This window comes from Pipistrellus kuhlii, unplaced genomic scaffold (genome assembly GCF_014108245.1).
Source record: "Pipistrellus kuhlii isolate mPipKuh1 unplaced genomic scaffold, mPipKuh1.p scaffold_m20_p_8, whole genome shotgun sequence".
Classification (NCBI taxonomy): domain Eukaryota; kingdom Metazoa; phylum Chordata; class Mammalia; order Chiroptera; family Vespertilionidae; genus Pipistrellus; species Pipistrellus kuhlii.
This window is the reverse complement of record NW_023425584.1, coordinates 37872074-37897019: the sequence shown is the minus strand read 5'-3', so window position 1 is coordinate 37897019 and position 24946 is coordinate 37872074. Positions and strand designations below refer to the sequence as shown.

Below are 24946 nucleotides of genomic sequence, written 5' to 3'. Positions count from 1 at the left end.
TAGGGAAAATGATAGATGGTGTCATGTCTTCCATTTAAGAAGACAAGAGGATTAAAGGCAAGATAGTGAGAAAGCACAGAGTCTTTGTTATAGGGGACCACCCAAAATACAGGGTGGAGCAAAATTAGGTTTAGAGTTGTTTGTATAGAAAATAATACAATAGTTAATAAATAATACAAGAATAAACTTTTTTGCATATTCACAAATGTAAACCTACTTTAAAAAATATATACATTTTATTGATTTTTTTACAGAGAGGAAGGGAGAGGGATAGAGAGCTAGAAACATCAATGAGAAACTTTGACCAGCTGCCTCTTGCACACCCCCTACTGGGGATGTGCCTGCAACCAATGTACATGCCCTTGACCGGAATCGAACCCGGGACCTCAGTCCGCAGGCCGACAGGCCGAAGCTCTATCCACTGAGCTAAACTGGTTTTGGCTGTAAACCTACTTCTGATACACCCTGTACTTCAGCTCAGATTGTCAATTGTGACATGTAGTCAAGGGATTCAGGAGATTGGTAGGGTGGAAAGATTGATCAAGATTAGATTAGAAGTTCCTTTGTGTTATAGATAATGGGGAATTAAGAGGCCTGAACAAAGGAATGTCATGTCAAAGGAATGTTTCAAGGAAATTAAAATGATAGTGGTTTATAGGGCTGATTAGCGATAATCAGATTTGAGGTAGGAAAACCAGTTAAGAAGCAGCAGTCAAGGTGAAATAATAAGGCCCCAATCTAGGTTCTAAAAATGGAAACACTACTACCGTATTTTTTGGACCATAAGACGCACCAGTTTTTAGAGAAGGGAAATGAAGAAAAAAAGATTCTGAAACAAAGAGTGTCCTAAAATATTTTATGTGCATTAAAACCCAACATCACAGTCATAAACACATGTAATCAACCCTGTAAAGTAAACAGCAGCATTTAGAACCATTTTAGAGCCGGGCAAGCACACAGAGACCACACAGAGCCGGGCAAGTAAAAAAACTTTTTTTTTAAAGTATATGTGTAGGCTATATTTGGACCATAAGACGCAGGGACTTTCCCCCCCCACTTCTGGGGGGAAAAAAGTGCGTCTTATGGTCTGAAAAATACGGTAAATAGGAAAAGAAATCCTTTTTCACCCTTCAGTTTTACTGATTTGTATTTGAGTAAATTCTTGAAGTAATTTTATTAGCTTCACCTCTTTGGTAACCCCTTTGAATTTGAGTAAGTTTTGTTTTTTGTTTTTTGTTTAAATATATTTTATTGATTTTGCACAGAGAGGAAGTGGGGGAGAGAGTTAGAAACCGATGAAAGAGAGTCATCGACCAGCTGCCTCTTGCACACCCCCTAGTGGGGATATGCCCGCAACCAAAGTACATGCCCTTGACCAGAATCGAACCCGGGACCTTTCAGTCCCCAAGCCGACGCTCTATCCATTGAGCCAAACCGGTTTTGGCTTGAGTAAGTTTTTGAACTTAATTTTATAAGTCAAATAACTTACAGCAAATCTGTTTTTTAATGTACTGAATGACTACTCAGTCCACATAATGAACCAGAGCATATTCCTGGCCCTCAGTTAATCTACTGCTTCATGGAACAAACTGACTGCTAAATAAGTAGTAATGAGAGATGAAGTATAGTCTGGAGTAAGGCTAGGAGTCAGGAGAGCTTGTCATAGGAAGTAACCTCCAAATTGGAACCAGAAGAGCAAGCTATTATTCAGCTAGGTAGAAGGGACTGGAGGGGCACCAGAAGGGTGCCAGCACCTGGCATAGTTACAGCCAGTGCAAGAGCAAGACTTTGGCAGGTGTTAGGTAGGACAGAGCGGAGATCAGATTGAGGAAGATCACTAGGGTGTGGAGAAAAACTGTTTAAGAAAAAGTTTAATAGAATAAGTATAATCAGAGTCTACATAAATCATACCAAAAAAATAACATCATTATTTTATAACTGGAATGAAAGTTTAGAATCTGTTTCTTCTTTCACCAAATTCTATACATAAAGTGAATTTTAAAAGTAACTGGATTTCCCACCTTATAAACACAATCACAAGTAAATACCATCTGAAATGAAAGGCTTACATGTCCTCCCATGGATATTCCGGTCATTCCCAAAGGTCCATAACCCTCCCTCTCCAGCCAGTGCAAGAGCGCTGCAGATTCTAAAACAAGAGCTCCTCCCATCACAAATAGGTCAGACACGTTTTTTAAGCTGGACCTTCTAGTATCACAAAAAAAAAAAAAAAAAAAAAAAAAAAAAATTTAAATATATTTACATTTTCATATGTGAAAATTTACAACAGGCAGTCAAGGTTTATCTTTTTCTTTTAAAGGGAATAGTAGTTGAGTAAAACAATGGACTGAGTTGATGTAATTAGAGTGCTGCTAATATAGTTCTACATATTAATCACATAACTTATTTTTTAAGTTATATATGCTCTCTAGCATATAATCTTTCTTGAATTTCAACTATTTTACTATTTTCAAGATCAGAAAAGAATCTTATTTATTTGATGTCACTTTAAAAACTTAAAATACCTATGGGAAAATAGTATTTCATATACTGCCAATTTTGTTAAATTACCATGACTGTATAAGGAAAAACAAATTTATAGCTGTCCCCTCTTAGAAAGAACTGATTATAATAGAACTTAAAAGCATAACACTTTTTAAAAAGCAATGTTAGAGTTTAACCTAATACTAGTTTCATGTATTACCAAAATCTTAAATACACAATTTATGAAGACATGCACATAGTTGGTTACTATTATAGATGAATGAAACCTTGCCAAAGTGTACAAAAATTCACTTTATCAATGGTCATTCACTATATGCCTACATAGAATAATAATATGCAAAGAATAAGGTGCCAATCTACAATAGCCAGAATTTGGAAACATCCTAAGTGTCCGTCAGCTGATGATTGGATCCAAAAACTATGGTACATCTACACAATGGAATACTATGCTGCCATAAAAAAGAAGGAATTCTCATCATTAGCAGCAACCTGGATGGAATTGGAGAACATCATGCTGAGTGAAATAAGCCAATCAATGAAAGAGAAACACCACATGACCTCACTCATTTGTGGATAATAAAGAGCATTATAAACTGATGAACCAAAAGATAGATATAGAGACAGTATATCAACAAGTAGACTGTCAAATTACAGCGGGGAGGGGAGGAAGATCTGGGGGAGATAATAGATCAACCAAAGGACTTTTATACATGCATATAAGTACAACCAATGGACACAAAACTCTGGGGAGGGAGGGGATGTGTGGGAGGGAGGGAGGGGGGCAAAAAAAATCAATAAAATATATTAAAAAAAAAGAAAAAAAAAAAGAATAAGGTGCCACAGGAATGCCAAGTTGTTAACAGAATCATGACCAGTGTCCTCCCACATCCTCTCAGGGCTCCATGTTTATAAGGCAGGACTTGTCTTTATGGAACACACTAGAGGCACGGTGCACGAATTTGTGCACAGGTGGGGTCCTGCCTGCCTGTGCTGACCTGGAAAAAGAGGTAATGGGAGGTTGGCTAGCCTGCCCTGCCTCCTGGTCAAATTCCAGTGGAGGGGACAATTTGCATATTAGCCTTTTATTATATAGGATGTTATCCTATATCAAAACAGATCATACTCATGCTTCATTATAAAATAACTAATTTATCCTTGTATTTATTTCCTATCCTCATTCTAATTTGCTATTTATGATTACAGAATTCCCCTGATTATTTTCATCTGATACAGAAGTTTGAATTCTTAGGTCCAACTCAGTTTGCTCTTTAAAAAAGTTAACAATGTGAGGTTTTGAGATAATAGCTATATATAACAATAAACCCAGTCTCAAATTATTTAACCACTTTTGACAAAAACAGGCTTAAGATATTTTAAAAGAGGTAATTGTTTATTATTATTTAAATTGCAAGCTATTTCTTTCTTATGATGAATTATTTGAGAAAAATTAAATACATTGAGCATTATTACATTTTCTGGGTACATAAATGTAAAAGGATATTTTATAAACATTACAATTCTCACAATAAGTCTGCACTAGGGAAACTATATAGTTCTCACACTTTATAAGGTTTGCTTATATCACACCCCACTTTCATGACTTCTTTTATGTCATGATCACATAGACAAGTGACTTTAAACCGATCTTTCCACCACTTTCCAACTCCCTATTTGACTTCTCTACTTGCAGATCCAACAGACATCACAAATATGTTCAAGTCAGAACTTCTGATTTATTACCCACAATAATGAATTTATCAATAGGTCTTATCATTTTAATTTCTGCTTAAAGTACTCTGAGGTTTCCCACTGTACTTACAGTAAAATTCTAATCATGGCTCTTTCTAACCGAGTTGCCTACCTTTCTGATCTCATCATGCACTACTCTCCAACCTGTTGCTCACATTGTGCTTTTCATTTACTCTTCCTTCCCTGAGGCTGATCTTCCTCCAGGTCTTCACCCCAGTGGCTCCTTCTTGTTACATCATGTCCTCATAACTAATACTGCTCCATCCCTGCACCCATACTTTATTACTCTTTATCCCATTGCCTTGCTTTATTTCTTTATGGTACTGATAAGTACATGAAATTATCTTATTTTTATCTCTCTCCCATACTAGAATATAAGCTCTATGAAAGTAAGGACCTTGTCTTTTTGTTGCTGTCTTCCCAGTGTCTAGGATCAAATATTTCTTGAATGAATCAAAACTAAATATAACACAGATTATGAAAATGCAAAAAGTACTGCCTTCAAAAGTTGGTCATTTTAAAAGACAAGGAAAAGAAAGTTTACCTATATTATTCATTGCAAGAATAAAAATAATAGTGTTTAAAAAAAATTATAAGTTTAATTTCACAAAATAAATGTACTTTTCCTTTTAAAAAGGAACATGTTTTATAATTTTTTCAGTTAAAGTTTTACAAATAAATTATATCTTTAGTCAACCTATTAAAATTTATCTCTTTACCATACATTTAAAATGCAAAAAGCTTAAAGTAAAAATTAAAGTTAACATTCCTACTATAATTTTATAAAAGAAATTTACCCACAATAACACTTGGAGATTAAACTTTGAAATGGTTAACCAAAAACTTAAATGTTGCTGAAAATTCAGTATAAAGACTGCAAAAATAAGATGATATATACTTACATTTGATCCTTGGGTTTCCTGCAGCCATTTAATATTGTGGGTCAAAGAGAAAGTTTTAAAATAATTAAATATTCTCTGGTATCAAAACACATTAACTTAAAGTTGAAGACAACTTAATACTGAAATAACTATTTTATATTGTAGTTATCTGAAATATGATGCTTAGAAGTTCTCAAGTTTTTCAAATGCTTTTTTTTTTTAGAGCTTTAATTTTATTTTATAATTTTTATTTATTTTAAATATATTTTATTGATTGATTTAGAGAGGAAGAGAAAGGGAGAGGGAGTTAGAAACATTGATGAGAGAGAAAACATTAATCAATTGGGGATGCGTCTGCAACCAAGGTACATGCCCTTGACCAGAATCTAACCTGGAACCCTTGAGTCCACAGGCTGACGCTCTATCCACTGAGCCAAACTGGATAGGACTATTTTATTTTTTAAATAATTTATTAGTATCGGTATTATTTTGATTAGAGAGTGAATGGGAGGGCAAGAGTTGGAGAAAGATAAAGAAACATCAATGTGAGACACACTGACTGGTTGCCTCATGCACACAGGATCAAACCTGCATACCAGATACACGCCCTTGATCAGGTATTGAACCTTATGGTTTGTGGGCAGATGCTCTAACCACTGAAGACATAGGACAGGGATAATAATTTTTTTTCTTTTCTCTTTTTGGGACTAACAAGTTATTTTAAAGAATTTTTATTGATGTTTTAGAGAGGGAGGAAAGGAAGGAGAAACACACCTACATTAATGTGAGAGAGACATCTATTGGTGCCTCCTGTATGCGCCCTGGGGATGGAACCCGCAATCAAGGTATGTGCCCTGATCGCTCTGGTACACAGGATGATGCTCAAACCAACTCAGCCACACTGGCCAGGGCTAAACAATTTATCTATTTGAAGTGTACAATTCAATGTTTTTAGTATATTCATTGGGTTGTATAGTCTTCAACTTAAGTTTATTGGAATTTTTCATTTATATTATTATAGAATACCTAGAAGCCCTGGCTGGGTTGCTTAGCTGGTTAGAGCATCACCCCTATACACTAAGGCTGAGAGTTCCATCTCCAGATTCCATACAAGAAAGCAAGCAATGAATGTATAAATAAGTGGAACAAATTGATCTCTCTCTCTCCCACCCCCTCTCCCTCTCTTTCCAAGTTCAATTCTCTCCAAAATCAATTTTAAAAAGTTCAGAAAATACAGAAAGGATTAGAAAAAATTTACTTTATCTAAAGACAACTATATTAATATCTTGGTGTATTTTTCCTAGTACTTTTTCCACAGTCTTTTATTTTTTTTTATTATTTTTTTTCCACAGTCTTTTAAATAGGTTTTGTTTTTAGGTTGTTTTTTTTGTATACCTAGATCATACCATAGAGTTATATATCCCACTTTTACACTATAAATACATACATTGCTGTAAACTTTAAAAATACTAACCGAACACATTATTTACCAGGCAATGTTCTAGACAGTATTAACTCTGTAATACTCTGAACAACCTAAGAGACTATTCCCATTGCCAACAAAAATATTGATGTTCTAAAATATTAGGTTAACAAGTCCATGGTCATACAGGCAGTAAGTGGTAGAACAATAAACATTACAGAACCAGTTACATAATATTACAATATTATGAACCAGTTTTCTCAACCATGTTGCTATTGTTATACATTCAAGCTATTTCTAATGTTTTACTATTATAAATAAAGTTATACAGATATCTTTTCTCTTTTCTATTATTTTCTCTTTTTTTAGTATGTTATTCTTAAAATAAATTTCTCAGAATGATGTGAAGCTTTTTAAGGCTCTTAATTCAATGTGTTAAAATTTCCCAAGGGGTTGAGCTGATATTCAGTAATCAGTAATGAGAGTGCCCATTTCACAATAGACTCATGAGTTTTATGTTTTGTTTTTAAAATATTTGTTAATTGTTGCTTTAACTTTACATCTCTCTTATTACCAGCAATGTTGAGCATTTCATTATATTTGTGCATCAGTTTCGTTTCTTCTTCTGGACATAGTCTGACGTCATCTTGAAAATTAAGTTAAGAACTCTTCTAAACCTCAACTGATACTTAACTGTAAAGCACTGTAAAGTATTTAAATAACAAACATTTGACTTAATATTAAAATGCAGCATAAAAGAAGTCTCACAAGAAACAGAAGTACCATTTACGTTTATTATACAATAGAAACACAATCCTTACTTTAGTTTTCAAAAGGCTTAAAGGCTTTTTAAAAGTCTGACTACTCTTTAATCTAAAAAGTAATTTTTCACTTTACTCTTAAGTATTTTTTGAACTGATGATTAAGCTTACCTGATTTAGAAAAGTTGGCTATTACCTATCATTCCTTTGGATGACTAAATCTATAAATACATAAGAGAAAAGACTTCTAGGTATCACAAAAGGATATAATAAGGGTTTTCTAATAACAAAGAAGCCATTCCAGCTTCTTTAATCATAGGACGAGCCATCAGTGTTCGTCGTCTCCAATAATGCTACGGAAAGAAAAGATGACACTTAAAGAATATAATAATCACATCTGATAAGGACAATATGTAGACAAATTAGGTATTAGATATTATAATAAAGTCTTACATGATCTCCTGTTCCAGCAAGATGAATGCATACGGGTCTATATTTGCTATTCCATTCTTTAGGCACAATAAATTGGAACCTATTTAAAATAAAGCACCTCACTGAATTATCTTTTAAAGGCTTTTAATACAAACTTTCAATGCTTAAAAGTTTAATAATTAAATTATTTAGGAAAAAAGTCTTCAGAATTTTTATATTAAAACTGTAATTAAGTATTTAATATTTGCCTAAAGGCAACAAAGATACTGTAAATTTGCTTTATGTTAGGATAGTAAAATACTCAATTATCATATAGACACAGAATTTATTGTAATCATTTTTTACCTTGTTCAATACCACAACTTTATAAATGCATAATAAAATTTTCTCATTCTAGAAACATTAATGTATATGATTAAGTCTTAGAAAACAGTACTCTTTAGGTTGTGACTGTATTCTCAGGCAACAAGAACTGCTTTTCTGCCCTGGCCAGTGTGGCTTGGTTGAGCATTACCTTATGCACCAAAAAGATTCCCAGCCAGAGCACATGCCCAGGTTGCAGGCTCCATCCCCAGTTGGAGGAGGGAGAGATAGAAACATCAATGTTAAGAGAGAATCAATGATTGGCTGCCTCATGCACATCCCACACCGGGGACTAGGGATCAAACCAGCAACCTGAGCAAGTGCCCTGCCTGGGAATAGAATCACGACCTCCTGGCTCATAGGTCAATGCTCAACCATTGAGCCATGCTAGCTGCACTGGGTCTTTTTTCTTTATCCATTCAACCATTCCATGTCTTCTTTTCATTGGAGAACTTAACTCATTTACATTTAAAGAGATTAATCGGTATGGACTTACTATAGCCATTTTGTTCATTGTTTCTTCCTGTCCTTATGAGTATCTTCTTTATTTTTTTTCTCTTCGTTTATAATTTGAATAGAGGCCGGGTGCACAAAATTCAACCCTCAGCCCAGCCTACCCCCTCTCTCAGACTGGGAGACATCAGGCCTCCCTCTGGGGGAGGCAACCAGGCTGATCAGGAGAAGGCACCAGCCCCATCACCCCGCTGCTGCACCCACTGCCAGCCACCTCAGCTACCAAGATGTTTTCATCAACACGGACCCCAGTCCCTTCACCACAAAAAAATGACAACTTCCTTTAGGATTTTCAAGATGTGTCTTTCATAAGATATGACATTTCTTTCTTTCTTTCTTTTAATCCTCACCTGAGGATATGTTTCCATGGATTTTACAAGAATGTGGAAGAGAGGAAGAGACAGAGAGAAACATCAATGTGAGACACTTTGATTGGTTGCCTCCTGTATGAGCCCTGACCTGGGCCCCAGCCAAGGAGGAGCCTGTAACCTAGGTACATGTCCTTGATCAGAATCAAACCTGACCCTGTGGTCGGCAGGCTGAGACTATCCACTGAGCCAAACCAACTAGGGCAGGATATGACATTTCTTAGCCCTCCAGCAGCGGACCTTTGTTTTTTCCTCCAGGTGTGAGGTGGAAAAACCCTGGATCACCTTCTTGGATTCTTACAACCCAAGTTACCAAGAACAGTACAAGTGGCGGTGTACAGGGAACTTAGCAAATGAGCGGTCAGAAAAGGTGTTTATGTTTGAACTGGTTTGGCTCAGTGGATAGTGTTGGCATGCAGACTGAAGGGTCCCAGGTTTGATTCCTGTTAAGGGTATGTACCTTGGTTGGGGGCACATCCCCAGTAAGGAGTGTGCAGGAGGCAGCTGATCGATGTTTCTCTCCCATTGATGTTTCCAAGTGTCTAACCTTCTCCCCTCTTTTCTGTAAAAAATCAATAAAATATATTTAAAACAAAAAGAAAAGGTGTTTCCTCTGTAGCTCATGCGCAGAGGACCCACTGCACTATGTCTATTGGGCTAGGAGCATGTGTTCCCACAGCCCAGGGGTGGGGGTGGGGGAACACGCGCGCCCCCCCCCCCCCCCAGTCTAGCAGCTAGCCCTGTGTTGTGGGTGCCAGCCTGGGGGGAATGTGCAGACTCTGGACATGCAGTGGCCACCGGGTCTGCACATGACCCTAAGGCCAGCAGCCAGCTCCACGTTGTGGGTGCCTGGCTGGGGGCACAAACATAAGCAATCGCGCCGCCCGCAGCCGCTTGGCACCTGTGCCCAAAGACCCAGAGTGGCTGGGGGCATTCTGTAACCTCGGCCACTCACAGCCTATGCACGGGCCTATAGGCTAGGAGCGGCCTGGGACACAAGAATGTTCCTAGGACCCAGCCGCTTGGCGCCTGTGTATGCAAATTAACCCACCATATTTGTCAATTTACTTTGCATAGTCACTCTTGATTGGCTGATGAACGTAGCAGAGGTATGGTCAATTTATGTTTCTCTCTTTTATTTTATTTATTTCTTTTTAAATCTTTATTGTTCAGATTATTACAGCTGATCCTCTCCCCCCCCCCCCCCCCATAGCACCCCTCCACCCAGTTCCCACCTCCCCATGGCCTTACCAACTCCCCCTACTGTCCTAATCCATAGGTGTATGATTTTTGTCCAGTCTCTTCCCACACCCCCTATATCCCTTTCCCCCCAAGGATTGTCAGTCCACTCCCTTTCTATGCCCCTGATTCTATTATATTCACCAGATATTCTGGTCATCATTTTTTTCCCCTTTGAAATTGTCTTTATTTCTGATCATCTTTTTACAATCATCCACCCCAGGATTCACTCCCACACAAGAAGCTCAAGCCCAAATTCTGACCCTCCCCAAGCAAATGAGATTCATGTTTCTGATTGCAGGACACTGCCTTTGAGATCCCATGAACTCCCCATCTTATGTCCCTGCAATCCTGTACCATGGCTGTGTCCCTCCCTTTCCCCATTCACACTGATCATGAACCTGAAACATGAGGTGGCCTCTGTACAATGCACCCTAGTCTGAGGTTTCAGCTTTGAAAGGCCCAGAAAGAAGCTCAGGTGCACCCACTGAGTAGAGTCATTACAGGGGAATAGCACAGGATCCAGTCATGAAAATGCCACGTCATAATATTCCCTATGGCCACAGGGCCTGGTGGCAAGCAGGATGGTCCTGGGCTGCCTAACTCCATCAATATCCCTGTCAGCTCAGCCCGGACCCGGTCAAGTCTGTCCTGGTTGGCAGTCCCCTGGGTCGTGTAACATTCCAGGGGAACGGGGTACAGCTCCAGCTCTAAGCTGTGCAGCCCTGCTGTATGGCGCAACAACTTATGCCGCCATCTTGGTTTCTCAAATTTTTTTTCTTTTAAAAGGGGGTTTTCCCATGCCCTTGGCTCCTCATGAGTTTTACTTATTTAATTTTTAAATATATTTTATTGATTGTTTACAGAGAGGAAGGAAGAGTGATAAAGAGATAGGAACATTGATGAAAGAGAAACATTGGTCAGCTGCCTCCTGCACACTCCCTACTGAGGATGTGCTGCAACCAAGGTACATGCCCTTGGGATCGAACCTGGGACACTTTAGTCTGCAGGCCGATGCTCTATCCACTGAGCCAAACCAGTCAGGGCTATATGTTTCTCTTTTATTATATAGGATGACTTTCTGTAGTGATATAATTATATTTCTTTATCTTTCTCTTTTGTTCAGACATTATTAATTTTAGTTCTGTGATTACCATGAAACTTATACAAAAAATATTTGTAACAGTTCTAGAGGCCCAGTGCACAAATTTGTGCACTTATTGAGGGGGTCCTTGGGTCTGGCCTGTGGGATCTAGCTAAAGCCAGCTCTCCAACATTCCTAGGGGGGGCCCAGATTGTGAGAGGGCATAGCCAGGCCAAGGGACCACACCAGTGCATGATTGGGGCCAGGGAGGGAAATGGGAGATTGTCCAGCCTAGAGGGGAAGGAGGGAGAGGAGAGGGAAGGAGGAGCGGGGCTCCAGGGCATGATAGGCCCATCTCACTCAGTTCCAATTGGCCAGACCCCAGCAGCAAGCTAACCTACTGCTCAGAGCATCTGCTCACTGGTGGTCAGTGCACGTCATAGTGAGTGGTTGAGAGGCCTTAGCATAACACTAGCATATTACACTTTGATTGGCTGAACAGCCTATTGGTCGACTGGACACTTAGCATATTAGGTTTTTATTATATAGTATATTTTCAGTGGATAACAACTTAAGTTCAAATGCATACTAAATATGTCAAAATAATAAAGCTCTATAATTTCACTCTCCACCCACCCCATGTATAATGGGAATGTCACATAATTATTATAATTAAGTAATTTCAAATAAGACGGCATTGATATTGTTATAATTTAAATTAACATAAACAACTTAGTACTTTAACTTTCTGAATAAAAATTCTTACCTTGCAATAATAGATTCAACTGGCATGATATCAGGCACATAGTGGGCCATAGGGGAAACAAAGTGTCCATCTAGGATCTTACAGTCTGACTGATCTTCAATCTTAAAGAAAAACAAAACTAAGATTTATACATGTAAACGAAGATACCTTGGTCTGTTATAGATTTACTGGAGGTATGGTGCATATAATTCACGCATGGGGAGGTGTTCATGCACCGGCCTGTACCCTTTCCAATCTGGGAGCCCTAAGGGGATGGCTGACTGCTTAGGGGTATTAACTCCAGCCATTAGGAAAACCACACAGAATGTGCTTGACATACAGTGTGGTTTTATAAATTGTTTTAATAACGGCCACTCTGTTAAATAATATCTGTTTAACATACAATACAGCTGGTACTATGTGAATTCAGAATGTATCACAAAATCATGGAAGGTTGTAGTGGAAGTAACCTTGAATTGTCTAGTTCAAACTTTTATAAATATTGGAATTCCCTTTTCTAAGATTTTGAATGCTTTTTGTCCTAAGAAGCTTAACAAATTTTTGAGGCAACCCATTTTCTGTGAAAGAACAGGTGGGGCAGCTTGCCTGCCACTTCCTGGGACTGGGGACTCCAGCGGAGTTGGGGGGACTGGGTGCCGCCATCTTGTGGCTATGGGCTCCAAAATATATGTGACAACATGATGGTCAATTTGCATATTCCCTCTTTATTAGATAGGATGCTTTTTTATAAAAAATTTCCATAAGTAAAAACCTTTTTCTCCAGTGCCTACTATGAATTGCTTTTGCCGCTGAGGACCTGGCTCTGATTCATACACATTCCTTTTCCTTCAATATCCTTTACTACAGTCTAGTTGGAAAAATAAACTATAACTAAGCCTCATTTACCCAATGATATACAATAATATAATAATGCCAAATAAAATACCATTAGGATAACTTGATAATATAAAAGTAAACATATAAACAATTTACAAAATTGTAACAATAATTTACTACAATCAAATAAGGGTTAATATAAAATATGTTAAAATATTTTTAGGCAATCTACTGATGTAATACGTCAACACATCACTGTAGAGGGCCCCTGGGAAGGCACATGGACATTTCTTTAAATTGTCAGCTGAGCACGAGGCAATGGTTACATGCCCATGGTTATACCCCACCTCAAGAGGACAGGGTATATTATTCAGTTTCTGACTTACCTATGTCCAGGTTTCAGCAGGGGTGAGTCTAGATATGTAAATCCAGTAATGCTAGGGCCTACTTAAAAATGCAAATAAGCTCCTTTGATCCTAAGTTTTGGTATTACTTCCTAGATTTTTGGGATATAAAAATAAACATGCTGCGAGGCTCAGAGTCGCTGCCTCTCCATCAGAGAGAATGGTGTCCACCTAGCTCCCAGCTTTAAATCTATTTCTGCATCTTCTTTATTTTCTCAATCCCTGGCCACCTCCACTTAGAACCAGTTCGTTCATCTCTCTTTTCGTATCAGGCCCCCCCGCACATCACATAAGGAGAAATAAGATATTTATATATGTGTTAAAGGAATTTGCTAATATATAGTATCTAAACTTTTCTTCCCTCAAATAGTTATTTGTTTGTGTGTGTGTGTGTGTGTGTGTGTGTGTGTGTTTTCTTTTTAATCCTCACCCAAGGATATTTTTCCATTGATTTTTAGAGAAAGTGAGAGAGGGAAAGACAGAAATGTATTGTAGATGTGAGAGAAAGACATTGATTGGTTGCCTCCTTCATGCCCTGACCACTGCCCTGGTCTATGAGGAGCCTGCAACTGAGTTATGTGGCCTTGACCATAACTGAACCCGTGACCTTTCATTCCACAGGCCGACACTCTATCCACTGAGCCAAACTAGCTAGGGCAAATAGTTGTTTTTTTAAATAAATTTTTATTTAAATCAAGCCAGTAATAAAAATTAAATTAGCATTAAAGCACCAAATATTTTCATTAAAATCAGAAAAAAACAAAATACAAACATACCTTGTCTAGCTTTATTTAAAACACAAATTCACCCTACGTGGTTTGGCTCAGTGGATAGAAACGTAGGCCTCTGGTCTGAAGGGTCTCAGGTTTGATACCCATTTAAAGGGCATGTACCTGGGTTGGACTTGTGGGCTGGAGGCAAATCATCAATGTGTGTCTCTCTCTCACAGATGTTTCTTTCTGTCTCTCTCACCTCCTCCTTCCACTCTCTCTAAAAACATCAATGCAAAAAATATCCTGGGGGGAGGGAGAATTAACAAAAACAAAAAACCTGACTTACTATGAAATAAGTTTGCATAAATTATGGCATATTATTTTTAATCCTTTATTAGCCCATCTTTTATTTCTGAACCAATAGCATGCTCTGTTGATCATAGTGCAACTTTACAACACCCATTGATATATGACTAAAACAGTTGTTACTTACCACTTTTTCTGTTCTGGTATTCCTGATCTGATTGTACTCTCATGGTTCTTCCAAAAATTATTTTAGGAACCTTTTATGGACCTAAGTTCTAAATTGAATGTTTTAATCAGGATTGGAGTGCATTTTATTTATTTATTTATTTATTTACTTACTTACTTACTTACTTACTTATTTATTTATTTATATTTTATTGATGTTTTTACAGAGAGGGAGAGTTAGAAACATTGATGAGAGAGAAATATCAATCAGCTGCCTCCTGCACCCCCCCACCGCAGATGTGCCCACAACCAAGGCACATGCCCTTGACTGGAATCAAACTTGGGACTCTTGAGTCTGCAGGCCTCAATAGGAGAATAAAAAAAAAACAGATATTTTTAGTAAAAATTGAGCAAGAAATGTTCTAAATTCAGAAGTAACATTTAGGTGGTGTAGAGGAGGAATTTCCAATTAAAATTTTGTCTTTAGTGGTGGAACACTTTTGAAAAATGAAATCTTCTGAAGTTATCACATATATGAAAGAGATGAAAGTAGAGTTACTTTGGTTAATGGCAATGAGAAATGGGAAGCCCAACCATTTGTAACCCCTCCCAGTAGTGCCCAAGTTCATAAACTTAGAAATATTTTCCAGCCGAAACCGGTTTGGCTCAGTAAATAGATCTTCGGTCTGCGGACTGAGTGGTCCCAGGTTCGATTCCGGTCAAGGGCATGTTCCTTGGTTGCGGGCACATCCCCTGTAGGGGGTGTGCAAGAGGAAGCTGATCGATGATTCCTCTCATCGATGTTTCTAACTCTCTATTCCTCTCTCTTCCTCTCTGTAAAAAATCAATAAAATATATATTTAAAAAAAAAAGAAAAATATTTTCCAGCCAAAACCGGCTTGGCTCAGTGGCTAGAGCACACTGAAAGGTCCCAGGTTTGATTCCGGTCAAGGGCATGTGGTTGCGGGCACATACCAGTAGGAGGTGTGCAGAGGCGGCTGATTGATGATTCTCTCTCATCAAAGTTTCTAACTCTCTATCTCTCTTCCTCTCTGTAAAAAAATCAATAAAATATATATTTTTTTTTTCCAGAAAGTCATGTGGTTGCTTAAAAACAAAACTATTTCAAATACAATAGTTCCTCACTTAACATATTTGATAGGTTCTGTGACTTTACAAGGAAACCAATTTTACCATTGGCTAATTGATAGGTAAGTAAGAGTTAAGTCCCTACAGCATCTCATTAACATTATAACAAATAGACACTATTCAAGGATAAGCTGTACATTTCAACTTCTCTAATTTTATAGTATTTCTTTCTATCATTTTTCTCAGCAATTAACTATATATCCCATACCATTTCCCTGATGTTATTTAAAAAAATATATATATATTATTCCTTTTTTTACAGAGAGGAAGGGAGAGGGATAGAAAGTTAGAAACATCAATCAGCTGCCTCTGCACACCCCCTACTGGGGATGTGCCAGCAACCAACATACATGCCCTTGACTGGAATCAAAACTGGGACCCTTCAGTCCGCAGGCTGATGCTCTATCCACAAAGCCAAACCAGTCAGGGCTGATGTTATTTTGTTTAAAATATTTTTCTTTTTATTGTTTTTTTCAAATATATTTTATTGATTTTTTACAGAGAGGAATGGATATTAAGTTCTTTTTGCTAATAACTTCTCATGTAGTGATTCTTCAACTAGAGTACTTTCCTGTGTTACTGCCAATTTTTTTTGAAAACTTGAATAATTTACTTTAACCCCCATAAGCCTAAAGATAAAAAAATGAGGTTCAAAAAGATGTTCCAACTGGTAGGTTAACTTGATCAGAACTGGGCAAGGCAGGCCGGACATGCCCTGGAGCTCTCCTGTGGTCTCTCCTTAGCCCCAATTGTGCATTGGTGGGGTCCCTCGGCCTAGCCTGTGCCCTCTTGGAATCCAAGACCCCTCGGGGGATATTGGAGAGCTGATTTCAGCCTGATCCCCACAGGTCAGGGAGAGGAAAACCCATCAGTGCACAAATCCATGCACTGGGCCTCTAGTTTTCTTATATTTAGGCAAGAATATGCTCCTAAGCATAAATGAATTTAATTATTATAACCATCCAGTTAGAACACTCAGAGCATTTTAAAAATATTAAATGAAAAACCTATATTGTGTATTTATGTTCTAGTGTCTATTGTTATACTCTTAACATTCAACCTATTATTTTTAAAAATTTATCTTTAGTGTTAAAAGTATTACAAATGTTTTCCTTTTTCCTCCCATTGACCTCCTCCACTCTGCCCCTGCCTGCCTTTGCCACAGATTATGCGTATGTGCATATAATTTTTAGGTGAATATCTTCCTGCCCCTGTCCCCCCACCTATTCTTGTCACATGTTTATGTTAAAATAGAATTTCTATAATTACATTTACTTCATTTTACTACCTTATCGATGTGTACTGGATAATCACTTGAAACCAGATTCTGACATCTTTCTCGATTTCCAATTATCTTTCTGAATTCAAAGAGTCTGTTATAGTAAAGAGGAACAAAAGGGGAAAAAAAAAAATTAGTATAGCAATATGTTAAAGCTGATGAATAGTGAGTAAAAATTACCAAGTCCAGGTCATAAAATATGCTAAAATTTAATTTTAATCAACAAAGAAAAAGAGTAAGTTGTTAGTCTTTTGCAAGCTGAACATTTTATCTCAGAAAGATGTGATAAATATCATTATTCAGAAAGTAATTAACATATATAAGACTCAAAATTAAAGGCACAAATCTTAAAAATTTATTTTTAAGTCCATATATTCCCATAAGCTACAGTATAACCTAGCTTCATAGTAATTACAGTTTCTTTTTTTAAAAATACATATTTTATTGATTTTTTACAGAGAGGAAGGGAGAGAGATAGAGAGTTAGAAACATCGATGAGCTGAAACCAGTTTGGTTCAGTGGATAGAGTGTTGGCCTGTGGACTGAAAGGTCCCAGGTTCGATTCTGGTCAAGGGCATGTACCTTGGTTGTGAGCACATCCCCAGTAGGGGTTGTGCAAGAGGCAGCTGATAGATGATTCTCTCTCATCGATGTTTCTCACTCTCTTTCCCTCTCTCTAAAAAAAATCAAAAAATATATTTAAAAAAAACCCAAAACACTGATGAGAGAGAAACATCAATCAGCTGCCTCTTACACACCTCTACTGGGGATGAGCCCACAACCAAGGTACATGCCCTTGACTGGAATCGAACCCGGGACCGTTGAGTCTGCAGGCCAACACTCTATCCACTGAGCCAAACCGGTCAGGGCCATTACAATTTCAATTTACCCAGAAATGCTCAGTCTCTGGAAACTCTAAATCAATTTAAAATTACTAAAGTTAATAATCTAACTTTTATTTCTGAGAGCTCTTTATTTTCACAACTGAATGACTTTTTTAAACTAGTTCAATTTATGATTATGTGGGTTAAAACAAGAGAAATAATTAAAGGGAGAAAATAGAAAAGGAAATAATTTCATTTTTATATTAATAGTTAATTTTCCAATCACTTTATATTTATAGCAAAGAACTTTAAAAGTGAAATAAAATTTTAAATGTTTACTAAAACAAAGTCAGAAAAAGCATTCAGGAAAAAAATGTTTACCTCTTAAGGTCCTCTGGCTTTCCCCATCCTCTGATAAAAAGTTTTGTAAGGAGAAGTCTCCGGTATAGAACATCTAACTTACTCACACCCATCAGTAGTAACCAACATCTATGAAACAAAATTGTAAATGATTTTAAAATATTTTATTTTAGGCAACAGTCAGTAACTCCTAGTAACTTTCAAATATATATATAAGATAGTATGTATAATTATAGTTACCATGCTACATATTACATCCCTAGGAATTATTTAGCTTATAGATCCTTAAAAGCACTCATCACAAGAAAAACTTAACTAAACTTATTGGTAATCATTTCACAATATATACATATATCAGATAATTATTTTATACAGTTTAACACAATGCTATACTAGTATATCAATCATATCTCAATGAAACTGTAGAAAAATTAAGATACCGAAAAAGAAAGAACTGAGATAAAAGTAGAAAAGATGAAGTTGAACCCAAGTTTCACTAAACTGTAAATTATTGAGTGTAGGATCTTCCTTCCCATTCTCAGCACAGTGACTCAGAAAAAAAAAATCAGTATTTGTTGGGTAAAGATAGTAGTGGTTAAAACTTATACAGTTTTGTATTATTTGCCAGGAACCATTCAGAAAACTACACACATAAATGCACATGTTCTCATTTAAACTTCCCAACACTTCACACTTAGTAGACACAAAAAATTCCACGTATGTGGATTAGGATTAGAGAGCTAAGTGTAAAAAGCAAAACTATTAACACTCAAAGAAGTCCAGTAACAGTATAATAAGAAAATATAGCTAATATTCTATGTATTTAAAGAAATTGATTTATTCAGTGAACATTTATTAAAAATAAACTCCATTAGGAAATGAAAAAACAAGCCAAAGACTGTGAGAAAATACTTGCAAAACACCTATTTTTAATATATTTTATTGATTTTTTACAGAGAGGAAGGGAGAGAGATAGAGAGCCAGAAATGTCGATGAGAGAGAAACATCGACCAGCTGCCTCCTGCACACCCCACACTGGGGATGTGCCCGCAACCAATGTACATGCCCTTGACCGGAATCGAACCTGGGACCCCCCAGTCCACAGACCGATGCTACACCACTGAGCCAAACCGGTTTCAGCTGGAACAGTTTACTCTTTACCCAATTACCAACATTCTGAATTAGTGCTCCATTTTTCAAATAGGAAGCCAACTCTTTTATGTCTTACCCAATAAAAGAGAAACATGCAAATTAACCATTACTCTGCTATGCCCACAGCCAATCAAGAGTGAATATGCAAATCAACACAACAAATATGGCATTTGATTTGCATATTCAGGCGCAGACCATGTGAAGCCTGCTATGAGGGGAAGGGGGGCAGCGGAGGGAGCTACTGGAGTGGTGCTCCAGACAGAGGCAAGGACTTGCAGGCTCCAGGCGGCTGGGGAGTGGGGACTTGCCAGCTCCTGGGTGGCTGGGGTGGGGAGTGGGGACTTGCTGGAGAGTTGAAGCCAGAGGCCTATTCTTGCAGGAATATCGTGCAATGGGCCTCTAGTATTTAGATATGTAACTATATTCAGGGAGCTTCTAGAGTAGGGGTGTCGAACTCAATCAGAGAAGGGGCCAAAATCTAAAATCCAGCCTAAATTGCGGGCCGAATGGTTTACTGAACAGTCATAAACTGTCATTGTGATGGAAACGCAGCGGAGTGCAGTGATGACAGCGCGGTGCGGGCCACATTGCAAGGCCTGGCGGGACGGATTTGGCCAGCAGGCCTTGTGTTTGACACATGTGTTCTAGAGCATAAGGAAAGACAATTCTAAGAGATGATAGATGCTTTTAATTATTTTATTCCTTGGGTCATTCTGGGTTTAAAAAAATAGCAGTAGTACATTTTGTGTACATTTATTAAACTGCAGTAGAACAGTGACTGTCATGATAACACAGGACTTCATAGTCGTTTGGGAGTATTACAGGCCACTTATTTTCTCTACTGTGGCAGGAAAAGGAAGGGGTCAATGTCTTCCTCCACAACATCTATGGCATCAATGGCTATAAGCAGATCCCATGTTAGTGTTAGAGAGAACCCCAAATTCCAGCACTCACATTTCACAGTAAGAAGTGCTAAACTGAGCTGAGACCGGTTTGGCTCAGTGGATAGAGCGTCGGCTTGGGGACTGAAGGGACCCAGGTTCGATTCCGGTCAAGGGCATGTGCCTTGGTTGCGGGGTGTGCAGGAGGCAGCTGATCGATGACTCTCTCTCATCGGTGTTTCTAGCTTTCTATCTCTCTCCCTCTCAAAAAAAAGAAGTGCTAAACTGGTTATGAGACATCCATTTTCCTTGGCACTATTCTTCTAGGTTGTTAATAGATAAAAACAAGACAAACATATAAAAGAAAGTCTGCCCTAACTGGTTTGGCTCAATGGATAGAGCACATGGCTGTGGACCAATGGTTCCTGGATTTGATTTCAGTCAAGGGCATATACCTGGATTGCAGGCTCCTCCCTGGTCTGGGCCCTAGTTGGGATGCATGCAGGAGGCAACCAATCAATGTTTTTCTCACATCAATATTTCTCTTTCTTTCTCTTACACTCTCTCTAAAAATAATGGGAAAATATCCTCAGGTGAGGGAAAAAAGCAAAAAAAAAAAAGCACCCAAATGCTTTTTTTAAAAAGGAGAAAGTTGTGCCTAGCCAGTGTAACTCAGTGGTTGCGCATTGACCTTTAAACCAGGAGGTCATGATCATGGTTGATTCCCAGTCAGGGCACATGCCTAGGTTGCCAGCTCGATCCCCAGTGGTAGGATAGCAGGAGGCAGCTGATTGCTCTCTCATCATTGATGTCTCCATCTCTCTCTCCCTCTCCCTTTCTCTCTGAAATCTATATCAATCTATCTATCTATCTATCTATCTATCTATCTATCTATCTATCTACCTACCTACCTATCTTTTCTAGGACACCAAGTTTTCTTTAATTACATATTTTATTAGCACAGAAATCTTTTTTCCCACCCTCCACTTATTCCATAAATTCATAGGGAATGGGTTCCAGCAACTTTGGCTCCTTTCCTTTGGTTCTGACAAAACGTGCTTCTCTGGGTGAAGCAGGCTGAGTTTCAGTTGAACCCAGGTACCTTTCTCTTTGATTTCCTTCTTTTTCTGATCACTTTCCTTCACACATTTCAGGAAGTTATCTTGGTTCTCAGAGTGCTTAATATGTCCAATACATACATAAACTCTTTTGGCAAGTTAAAAAGTTAAAATTCTTTAACTTTTTTGTTCACAACAATGCCCACTGCATGCTGGGTGGCATTTGTAGGACATTCCTTTTTGAACACTGCCCATTCCCTTGATGTCCACAGTATCACCTAGTAGATTCGCATGTTATGTGGCCAAAAGAACAACTCCATATTTTCTAAAAGGCCTAGAGAACATATAGCAGGTACTTCTCCTCTTTCCTTCTGTGTTAGTCATTTTCACAATTTACTGGAATATGGAGGTTCTGGCCGAAAAGCTAAAAATATATTTTTAAAAGCAAAGTTGCAAAGGAAATGAGAAAGAAGCTGAGTGTACTGAACTCTTCAAATATTTTGTAAAGTACTATGAAATTTAGTTATTTCTAATTTTCAACCCTATATTAGAAAAGCCAACCTTCACTTGTATACATGCATATAAGTACAACTAATGGACACAAAACTCTGGGGAGGGAGGATATGTGGGGGGTCAATGTTAAAATATGTACACAGATAATAATTTAATAAATAAAAATAAAAAATAAAAGCCAACCTTCCAGATCACTTTAATCTCACGTTATATAGGCCATAAAAGAGCACTCCAGAGGTAAGGCAGAGGTGGAGTGGGGGATTGATAGGGTGGAGATTAAGCAAAGAACTAATATTATGTCTATATGCATAACCCAAGGACACAGACCATAGTGTAGTGAAGGTCTGCGGGTGGGGTTGAGGAGGTCAATGGGGGGAAGGGGACATCTGTAATACTTTCAACAATAAAGATAAATTAAAAAAAAAAAAAAGTTAGTACTCCAAATCTAGAGCCAGTATATCCCTTGCTGAAAACACCTGGCTTAACAAGGAACAGAAAATAAATCAAACACACATAACTTACTATAGTTTGGTTCTGGAGTTCGGGGTTACACAGATCTTTTTAAGTCCCACTTCAGTCCCAAGAACAATGAAAAAAAATCAGGTTTTCTAGGACACCCTTTCTAGGTAGGGCTTAGTGCTATCCAGTGCCACCGTGAAGAGATAATACTAATCCAAGCCCAGGGTAAAGATAACTCCAATTTATCAAATGGAGGCACCATCTGGAGCCATACCAAATACTTAAAGCCACATCAGACTAATGTGACACCGGCGAGCTTCTGCAGAAATAGGACCCACTGCTGAAGCCAAACTGACATAATTGACTCCTATACTTTTAAATAGCCAAGGAGGGGAAAACAAAGTGAAACAAAAATAGAAATTCTTGTACAGTGCCAAGGAATGAAAAGTCTTTCCTAAAAATGAGCACTATTGCTAAAGTGGTACTCAACATCTTTTGCCGTCTAATATTTTTATTTCCTATCACTCGGTACTTAAGCATTTAAAAAATGAAATTTTTGGACTTTTATCCTCATATAGTTGATACATATCTCAAAGGCATAAATGAATTTAAAAAAAATACCACAATATACAAAAAAACCCACAATATACAACTTTACTCCACAAAAATGCAAGCCTAATTTTTATCTTGTAACTTTACTTTTAAATCACATATTTTCAATACAAGTAAAGTAACCTAAAATGTGTTTTGATAACACAGATATCCACTATTAAAATCTAGCCTCCACAAATTCAATTCTTTTACTCTTATACAAGAGAAGAGCAGGTAAATTGGAAACTTCTCTGTTCATTTTAGAAGGGTGAGTATCTATTTTAAGCAATCATCTAAGGAAACTCATCAGATGGATTGTCTCAACCTATGTGAAACATTCAGCAAATAATCTAATAGCTTTTCAAACCTAGCTCCTCTTTTCCATGGGCTTTTACAAATATTTACTTTGTTTGGGTGCTGTGTGTATTATTAAGAAATAAATTTTTCTTCCTTTTTGTTTAAATTGGTACAATACACAGTTTATTTAGATTTCACAAGGCTTACATGCAGTACATTCCATGTACTTTTGTGGTCTCAAGTCATCACTTGGAGGCAGCAATGGAAAATATCAGAGCTAGTTCTACCACTAGCCATGTGACCTTGAGTAAGTCACCTTAGCCTATAAACAGCACCTGGCCTGATACAAAATAGCAAATTATTTCATATATAAAAATTGATTATTTGTTCTGATATATTTTAAGAGATATTGGAAATGATTCTTCTTCACATCTCCCCCCCCCCCCCCCCCACACACACACACAGGAAGGCTGGCAGTGAAAAGCACAGGCTTTACAATCAGGAGTCCTGTGTTTCTTAGATTCTAGCTCCCTTTATTATGCTTTCCAGTTCCTTGCATGCTTGAGACAATCCCACCTCGGAGGATTGTAGGGGTGAAATGAGGAAATTCTATAAGCATTCATTCAACTAGCAAACATTCTGCTTGGTTTAATATTGGTTAAAAATCCCTTTGTAAAAAAAAAAAAAATCCCTTTGTAAAACACACACACACACACACACACACACACACACACACACAAAGGCCATACACTGTACTAGACTCCAGGGATTAAACAAGAAGCAGATGATACAGTAAAGTAATATTACAGGGGTAGGTGGGGAACAAGAAAAAAAAAAAAAAAACACACCACTAATTCTTTTACATATGTACTTTCTAGGAGCCAATCATAGGAACCTGATATGTCTCTGTGTTGGCTGTTAACAAATTTGCAAGACTGAATCCAAGTACAAAATGTCAGTTCTGGATTCAAAGAAGGTAATTCCAAACGAATAGAAAACACATTTCCAATTTCGCTGTTCACCAGCGGAATGTGTCTGACAGGATACGCCAAAGGTCACAGACAAGACAAAGATCAGAAGCAGATGGCATACACCATGCAACCTATAACAATACAGGGTCTGGCGATAGGATAAGTGTTCATAAAATACTGGTTGAAAAGAACTGAATTCGCTCCAACTCTGCCGCTACCACACCGAATGACTCTGGGTAAGCTAGTAACTTCTCCGGAATTAGCTCTATGTAAAACAGAAATGTGTCACAGGGCATGAGAATGTGTTAGTACTAATAAAACAGTACTACTTTCCTGGTGATTAAGAGCTGGTCATTGCTTAGCTGCCGCTGTGCTTTTTCTAAGCCCCGGGTGACAGCAGCAGCAGGCTCTGCGGAAGACCCCGGAGTGGGGTGCGGATCCGGGGGTCAGGAGGTCGGCTGAGGCTGGACCCCCATCTCCCGCGCCCCATCTACGCCTCAAGCAGGGAGTTAGCCCAACAAGAGAAAGGGCGCGAAGTCACTTTCAGCTTCCACGGGGGGAAGGAACTAATGTGCCTCCATCTATGCATAACCCCACCTGGCCCTGCGCCCCGGACCCCGGCCTCGCCCTCCTGGGTCTCCCTCCAGCCGGGCCCTGACTCCCGGCACGTTCGCCGCGCGTCAGAGGGGCTCGGGAGCGCGGCTCGGACCGGCGACTTACTGGCCGTTCAGCGGGCGCCGTCCGTCCAGCCCACGAGTCTCCCAACACCGCACGGCCCGTCTCCCGGGACTCGCCTCGCGTCCGAGCTCCGACCGCGGCGCCAGCTGCCTTTCCAGGAACTCGGGAGCTCGGCTACGGACCAGAGCCCCGGGAAACCCAAGGAGCGGGGCGGGGTGGCCTTTTGGACACGCCCAGCCCTCGCCT

At 38.4% G+C, this 24946-nt stretch overlaps 1 protein-coding gene across 2 annotated transcripts in view; it reads right to left on the bottom strand.

Annotated features, from left to right (window-relative positions):
- Window positions 1-24877, bottom strand: part of ABHD18 (abhydrolase domain containing 18) — a 36056-nt gene extending 11179 nt beyond the window's left edge. Inside the window, exons 1-8 of one of the 2 annotated variants that reach the window (XM_036424519.2) lie at window positions 24743-24877; window positions 18122-18229; window positions 16926-17010; window positions 12085-12185; window positions 7773-7851; window positions 7588-7672; window positions 5157-5184; window positions 2070-2208 (exon numbers count right to left, since the gene is read on the bottom strand). In XM_036424519.2, the coding sequence (XP_036280412.1) occupies window positions 2070-2208; window positions 5157-5184; window positions 7588-7672; window positions 7773-7851; window positions 12085-12185; window positions 16926-17010; window positions 18122-18213 (609 nt within the window). In that variant the 5' untranslated portion in view covers window positions 18214-18229; window positions 24743-24877. Of the gene's footprint in view, window positions 1-2069; window positions 2209-5156; window positions 5185-7132; window positions 7152-7587; window positions 7673-7772; window positions 7852-12084; window positions 12186-16925; window positions 17011-18121; window positions 18230-24742 lie in introns of those variants that run through there. The other variant, XM_045576553.1, reaches the window with a different exon arrangement.
- Between the last annotated feature and the right edge of the window lie 69 nt (window positions 24878-24946).